The sequence below is a fragment of the Mytilus galloprovincialis genome, chromosome 8 (assembly GCF_965363235.1).
Source record: "Mytilus galloprovincialis chromosome 8, xbMytGall1.hap1.1, whole genome shotgun sequence".
NCBI lineage: Eukaryota > Metazoa > Mollusca > Bivalvia > Mytilida > Mytilidae > Mytilus > Mytilus galloprovincialis.
Window position 1 is genome coordinate 62,846,891 of NC_134845.1, and position 8,602 is coordinate 62,855,492.

The following is an 8,602-nucleotide window of genomic DNA, read 5'->3' on the forward strand; positions in this document are numbered from 1 at the left end:
ATGTCCGCATTGAACTCAACATCAATGATTGCACGTCCTACCCAAAACATTAAAAATACAGACGAAAGGGTGGATTTCACTCGTAAGTTCAAATACAAGTTTTTGATAGGAAGCAATTTGATCAACGCGTTTACACCATTATTGAATATTAATAAGCGATATTTGTTGAGTAATTACAAACAAAGACTACTTTTTCTTTTGTTTGGAAATTTTTTTTGTTCTAATTTGTATTATTATTATTTAAAAATTGATATATCAGGATTGTGCCGATATTTTGAACTTGTTTTGACTATACTGTTGTATTACCTCACACGTTTTTTAAAACTGCTTTGGTGCGTCTCGCAATTCATAGCAGTCTTCAGTTGTTCTTTTTTGAAGTACATGTATCCAGAAAAATGTTATGATCGCATGATCAAAAGGAAGGAAAATGTAAGCGCTTTTAGCATTTGCATAGGTGGAATAAATAAGCGAATACAAAATGTGGATTCAGAACATTCCTTGATAATTTCTATTAAGACACTATACGATCAACAAATTCGGGAGATACGTCTGAACGACTATGTCAAGCGACGTAGAAAACGTTGTATCATGCTACAGAAAAGTAAAAGGACATCATTATGTGTTTTATTCTTGGAATAGTAACAACTTTCGTCATTAAAGCACAAACGATATAGTTTTGATCCTGTATTTAAAGTTTGATGAAAAATTCCATACAGGCTATGTTTTGCCTGATTAAAACAAATAGGTTATAAAAAATATACCTTCATGTGCTACTTTTTGAGTTAAATGAGGTCGAAACTTTGTATATTTGCTCAAAATTTGGACTTCTGGTAGTATTTTCATTTTCGAAAAAAAGCCATAACTTTTGTGGTTTAAAAGATAAACACAAATTGTTTTTTGTTAAATAATTTGTAATTTCTGTATTTTAAAAGTATTCTAAAAACTTATGCAATTTCTATTCGGAAATAACGCATATTTATCATGTTTATCAAATGGTCATGAATTGAGAAAAAAATGTAATTTTTTGCTGTTTATTTATCAACATTAAAAAAAACGCACTATTTACAGTTTTATCAAATATGGTTCACATAATCTACCTGCAAAATGAAACAAAATGTCGTTTTAAGAAATAGGGGTCCATGCACTTGTTTTCAAATTAAATCAGTTTGAATGATAAAAATCAGTCGAAAAGTGCATCTTTTCTCGATATGTCACAGTTTGACGTCGCGAAAATAACAGCTAATTGTTTTGCCACGTTGTAATCTTTAACGCGAAAGCTATCATAGATCACTGTTAGATACTACTTTTGATTATTTTATTTACCCGTTACTTGCCTTAATAATGTAATTCGTTTATTGAAAATCTGTGAAAATCCGAGAAGTAACTGTGAAATTCTCAATGAAGGAAAACAACAAATTGTAAGGAAATCGTCGGTGATTCTGTGAACATGTATCGACCAAATGTAACTTCAGCAAAAGCATCGAACATTCATGCGACCGTAGATTATATCGTTTATTATTATATAAAAGAAATGTCAACAAATTATCAATTGCATGTTTAAATTCGCCAATCAAGAGCCAGGTTAATGCCAACCACTTATGGCATGACAGGCCACGTGTCACCGAACCTCTCCAAAATTTAGATGCCACTGAGTCCGATATACTTGCTATAAAGACTCCTGCTTTGGTTGTTTGAATTGTAATACTCCAGGGTGTGAATAATGTGTCTCAGATTGATACCATCAGAATAATAGTAGGTATGGGAAAGAACAAATTTAGATTGGTTTGGTTTTAGCAAGTAAGTATGTTGATTTTGACTCAACAAATAATTCTGAAATAGAGTATTAATATTTGAATAAGAATTGTCAAAAGAATGTCAAAAATATGTATATTAGATGCATCAACAAATATCAACTGGTCGTAGAAGTTCAGACATACCTGATTTGTTTTTATTACAAAATTATAATTGATAGTTGTTAACATGTTTGAATCATCGGGAATTAGTGTTAAAAACCCCTATGTTATTTTTAGACACGAGAATTACAAACGTACATAGTGTAATCTATACATATATCATGAACATAGAGTTAAGATGTCTAGTATGAAAATATACAACATGCTACAATAATAAGAAAGAAGGAATACTATGGCAAAATGTTAATACATTGTATTCTTCAAGCAAAATGCTAGTTTTATATATATCGTTCAGGGTAAATACCATTCTGTTTGCATGTTAACAAAATAGCATCATGATCCGTAGCAGGCATGATGCCACCCACAAGAAGAAATAGATTCAAATTATTGAAATATGTCATTAGCCTTAAAATTTGTTATAGCAAACTTTATTTTTGTAACCTACTGTAATGTGTAAGATTGAGCTTCTAAAGTACTAAAAATGATATAACACGTACATACTTCAAGTGGTCTACGTTCATATCCGTTGATATTGATATTTTTATATCCTGAATTATCCAAGTACATCCAAAGGCTAAGCTTAATGGTGTTCAGGACACTGAAGGGAGTCACAAATCTACGGATATGAATATGAACGAAGATAACATATATATGTTAGAGCCTCTAGTTGTTGTGGTTTTATTACGTTTTACGTATTGTGAATAATATTTTTTTTCTTCTAAAAATAGTGATTGGAAAAACCCATTTTTGTTTTAAATGCATTTGAACTACAGGATATTATTTTTTTTTGATTTTTAGTATGTAGAAATAATACAAATCGTGTTTTAATTATTTGCTAAATTACATTTTTTTGATACGATGGTAGAGAGTCGAAAATGAAACGATGACACATTGTTTTCTAAATTTAGTCATGATTTAAATCAGATTACATGTAGGTGTATTTAAATAAGTCAATTATCTATATCATAGTAGTCACACTGTTGTTCATCTTTATTTGAGATTTAATCTGATGCGACGGGAGCTCTATTCATTTGGATAAGATGAACACTTTCGTCATCGGAGTAAGTAACCTAAGTCGTTTTTATTTAAACTAATCTAATATACAAGATAATCGTTTGAAAATATTTTAACAACTTATAATATATTTATATATATTCGTCATTTCATCGATTGTTCAAATGTAACTGTTCTGAAATTTAGAAATCACTACTAATTTATTTAATTATATGTATAACAAACATATAAGATCAATTTGTTGACGTACGTTACTAGTATAAAATGTATGCAAAACAAATTCTTTGAACACTGAGAAGGCCGTCAATAATACAAATTATATAAAACGATTTAAAAACTGGTATCGTTACATAGAGACGCGTTTGATGAATTCCAACCAAATGTGATAGAAACTCCTAAACTTATCGAGGCTTAGTAAAAATGGGGGGAATAAATAGTGCACATAGTATTCATCCAATACCCCCTCCCCATCCCTCCAAAAAATAATCTTTTAAAAGTAAAAATATATCAGCTAAACCTCATTTTTCAAAATTTATTTAAATATTTGAATATTCCGTTCGGAGATTTATTGTGATATGGTACATATGTTACGAATTATAAGTAAAGATACCAATCGTTATTTCCTCCAATTGTATTTCCTATTTTTCATTTTGTTGGTAGAGTGGCGAAATTATGCGTTAGCTGTTTATAATAATAATCTTCATTATATAATGGCATTCATATTTTCAATAAATTGTTCATAATCTTCATTTACGATAATTTTTACACTCTTTTGGTTCTGTTTTCCCACAAATCTTGTTTAGACTTCCTTCATTGATATATTATAACTCTTTGTATATTATTTCAATAAGTAATATCTTCCTTACTTGGGACATTCTCTTCAAAGTCTTTGCGTGGACAGATTAATAAGATGAATTTATTTGATAAAAAAAATATGCTTGATTGTTTTACATGTGTCATTTGGGGGCTTTTATAGCCGGCTATGCGGTATGGGCTTTGCTCATTGTTGCTTGGTAGTATGGTGACATATTATGTAGTTACCATATAACATTGATGTATGAAATGCACATTCTTAAAGATATCAGTATGTTAGATGTTAAATTGATAAGAAAGTCAAACTATTTTATCACCATGTGTCCGAAGTTTTGTTTAGTGCTAAGTTAGCTTTTATGAGTAAATTAGACACTATTATGACTTAGATATATACATGTATTTAGTAATTGATATTGTTAGTCAATGACGGGAAAACAAAGTGTATTTTCATTTAGCATTGGCTACAGGTAATTTTTTAATCGGCTAATGTTTAACATATTTGTTTCTCTTACATATGTTAGTAAAAATCAGGTCTTTCTCGTTTATTCTTTGTTTACATGTGTCATGACGAGGATGATCGTACTTTACTACCAAACTGTTCGATTTTGGTTTTGCTTATACCTTGACCTTAAGAAAACACGACGATTGCTGGAAAAATGTATGAACATTTTCGTTGGTTCATACCAAAGTGTTCATGAATCCTGTCGAAAGTAAGTAACATACATCAATTATGTTGACGATTGAAACAATAAAAATAATCTGGAATACATGTTTAATTTCAGATGTCAATAAGTTTACTGTATTCACATTATTCTTGTTTTGAATTTGCTTGTCCTAAAGACGTGATACAGATGACATTGAGAGCGGAGATCTGTAAAAAATCATCAAAGTATATGTGTTTCTTTGATATGAATAAACAAACGTATACGGAATTTTGCAACAAAACAGACGAAATTCAACAAGAAGGTACATGTATCGTTAACGTAATACTTTGAACAAATTCAATGTGGACGAAAACAATTAAAACACATACTTTACAATTGAAATTCTCTCTTTAAAAGGAAAGGCCATAATAATGGTCGACGTGGCCTAAAATAAATTATGATGACAAATTTTGTCTATTATTTTGAAAACTGATTTTCAGAAGAAACAAATCATAGAACAGTCAGTGTTATATATACATATGTATTGCTATAACGGTCGACAACACAAAAACTTAAAATCAACAATCAAGTAAAAAATCGTCAGTCTACTCTATTTCGGACAATTGCTTTTTAAGAATAATATCTATCAAATTTCTGTACGTTTGTCTATTATCCTTCAAAATAATTTAGAAAGCAAAAAATATCAAAAAGACAACCTCTACTAGTATGTTTTCAAACATGAAATTGTCAGTTCTCTCATTATAAATAAATTATTGCCATTACATGCCGAATTTCGCAGATTTTTGTGTGTTTGAGCAACAAGCTATAAAAGATAGAAAACAATTGTAAATAGAAACAAATATAATAGCAGCACAAGGCTCACAAAAAATATACTGTATCCGCCTACAATGTCCATTGATGAAGACGGGAGGATAGGCATAGCTGAACGAAACAGGATCTTTAGAGTTTTTGAGAAGTTAGCAATGCTTGTACATTTGTAACCACTGTCAAGTTTAATAGCGACTCTGAAGTATCCAGACACATATTTTTGTCTATCGCATTAGCTTATGGTTTTTTTTTTTGGTTTTGTCAAATATCAAGTCGTTGTTTTTTATCTGTTTGGCTTGAATCTTAACATTTTGTATTACAATTTGAGGTACAAATGAATAAAACAATGACCCCTTGACAAATTGTAATTTGAATATGTTTGTGATATTGACATGATTGGTTAAAGGTGTTATACAAGAAAAAGAACCATCGAAAGAAGTATTTTAACTAAATTGTTATGTCGATAACAAGTGTACGTTTTTGCCTTTGCAAATATAATTCATTACCGTATACTAACTGTTAATTCCTACATAAAAATAAGTTTTATTTATTATTGTATGGTCTTCATATTTACCTTACAGTTAATAATGTTTAAGGTTTAAAAACTGTTGTGAGAGGAAGTTTTGATGGTATACCGTGTGATAAGAACCATTACCAGCCGTTCAAATACAGTTCTTCTCATGGAAACTCGTGTGTTTTTCTCAAATCTGTTTGCACTGAAGAAGGTCAGATTGAAAGTACTGACAGATGGCCGACGACATCAGATAGAACTTGTCGTTGTGATTACAGATTTGGTTATACTTTTGTATCGCAGCCAAATAAACATTGTTTATGCGTGCCTTCTGAAGAAGATTGTTCCTGTTATTTTAAGGAATGTGATAAGGATCAAGTACTAACGCCAGGTAAATATAAACCAGTCTTCAACCAATAATGGTTAAAACAATTGGTGTGGGTTAATTAATATGCTGTATGTTTAATGAGGAAGTGTGACTTGATTTGAAGCAATTACTAGCGATTACCAACACTTAACATTTAGACAGCAATGGCAAAAAAATGCATGTAGTAGTATGCTATATTGATAGCGATTATTTATGCAGGTCGCGATTTTCCCGGCACCCTTGAATTGTATGATTTAATTCAAAAATGAATATCAAATTACCAGATTACAGCAGGTTATATTTTGTGATGACTGCAATGTATAAACGTATAAGACATACATTTTTAGCTGTTTTTCCAAAAATAGATAATAAAGATTATTTTTTAGATAATCATACGTTAAATATCCGTTAAATTTTAAAAAAATAAAAGTTGTTGAAATCTGGACTCGCCTACGGATATCAAATCTAGTTAAATAGATCGAAAAAGAAAAGAGACAGTTTTTCTAGTGATTTGAGGATCAGACATTAATGTAATTATGGAAAAAACGTAAAAATCAGTAATTAACAACTAAAAATATACACTAGAAAATTAGTTTACACACTTCTTTTACTAAATACCTTGTACCTAACACTTTTTCTATTGTATGTTGCTATTCATGTTAAAGACATAAAGGGTACAAATATTGTTTGACTTACTTTTGATGATTGATTCAAAATTTGTGTATCAATCTTAAGTTACTGAACGGAAAGAAATACATAAACACCTTATTTACGAAGAAATATATGAAATATATAGTGTCATATATTGATTCAATGTTTTAGTGATACTAAGTTTAATTGATTTGATTCTGATTGTTTTTATTACATTTTACTTCAGGCCTGTAAATCATGGAAGCCAATTTTAATTCAGCCGGAGTGCATTGAAAAATCAGCGCATAGAATACTACTGACATACTATAGATCTGATAGATTTCGCACATACAAGTCGACCTTTAATTTTACTTTATTGTGCATCGATGAACTAATTGTATTACACAATTTGTTAGAAATGTAATAATTATGGTAATTTTTGTTGTTTAAGACTATGTTTGCATGCATCCAGCTAATATTACAACACACTTTAACATGTTCCAGTGTTCATTGATAAATGAATCGAAGTCAACAAAAATCACAAAGGAAAAGGTTATCAATAAATCTGACGAAGGTAAGATTTCAATATTTCCAATATACACAATTTGAAAGGTTTAGACTGACATCTTTTGAGGAATTTCATGTCCAGGTTCAAATAGGCAGACATGGTAGTAACGAAGGTGTTCAAAAAGCTCTAGTAACGAACAGTGGATAGAGTGTACCCTATCCTGATTTAATTTATAGATTCACCTTTTTTCTTGTTGTGCCACATTTTATGTCCTCTTCGATGTAAAAACAATAAAAGAAATTGCTAAGATTTAATCAATTTCCAATGAAATACATTTGATCAATTTGTTCTTAGCTGTTTCGATCCCCTTTTGTATGATCTTAAGAAAAAAATATTTCCGGTTAACACTTGTCCCGAAACACACCTATTTCTTTTATACAATAAATTCAAGATTAAAAAAATTCTCCTCTGCTCTATCTCAATTTTTTTTTTACAGTATACATGTAGCGTGCTACTGTTAGTGTTTTTGTACAATTTTGTTAATTCCTAATACATTTTATACATTTTCTAGTGAAATTGTACTCTTACATTATGGTTTCTATACATATAAGTGTATTTCTTCAGATACATGTCAACTTCAGAAAGATCAGAATGCATTTATAGTAGTATTGATGTTTGTAGTTGCAATCCAATTTGGTATGTATTTCAATAAGGCACTTTAATATTACCATTTCATGTATGGCTTTTATGTCACTTGAAAAATAAGGAAAACCAAAACTCCGGTACTGGTCAACTATATATAGTGGATAGTCATCAATACATTGGGAATCAATTGCTTACAAGTGGTTATTCAACAAAGCAAATATGAAAACCCAAGTTGTCAATGTAGATTAATTAAGTAGAGACTTAACATCATTCAGTAAATTCAATTTCTCCTCATTACGAAATAATTTGTTTAATTAATTAAAAACAAATTGTTCAGAAAACAATTGGAGGTCTTTCCAACAAAAACTATGTGTTTTAATATGAAACTTGAAATTAAGTTGAAAATGTCATTTCAATCGTTAAATGATAGCTTATTGTACGCTGATTCCAAAAATATATGGTTTCTATACTATTTTTTAATAAGGGAGATAATTTGTTACTTCCGGTTTGAAAAATGTTCCTTTCGATAATATTTAAATATTTAATTGACACTGATTCCAAAAATATCTGGTTCTATATACTTTAATATTAATAAAGTACAAAAAGTAGCTACTTCCGATTTGCACAAGATCACTTCCGGTTGTTTTTCAAGGTTAAATGGTTTGATACCTTTTGCCAAAAGTCTCACGGCTTTATCATGTATTATGTGAGGTAAAAGCAAAGGTCTTA

At 29.8% G+C, this 8,602-nt stretch overlaps 1 protein-coding gene across 1 annotated transcript; it reads left to right on the plus strand.

The window, feature by feature from the left end:
- Positions 1-2,945: 2,945 nt before the first annotated feature.
- On the plus strand, positions 2,946-7,348 carry LOC143042351 (uncharacterized). The gene is made up of 4 exons (XM_076214629.1): positions 2,946-2,974; positions 4,523-4,706; positions 5,809-6,114; positions 7,172-7,348. Exons 1-4 carry the CDS (start codon positions 2,954-2,956, stop codon positions 7,327-7,329), a joined length of 669 nt encoding a protein of 222 aa, XP_076070744.1. The 5' UTR covers positions 2,946-2,953; the 3' UTR covers positions 7,330-7,348.
- The last annotated feature ends 1,254 nt before the right edge of the window (positions 7,349-8,602 follow it).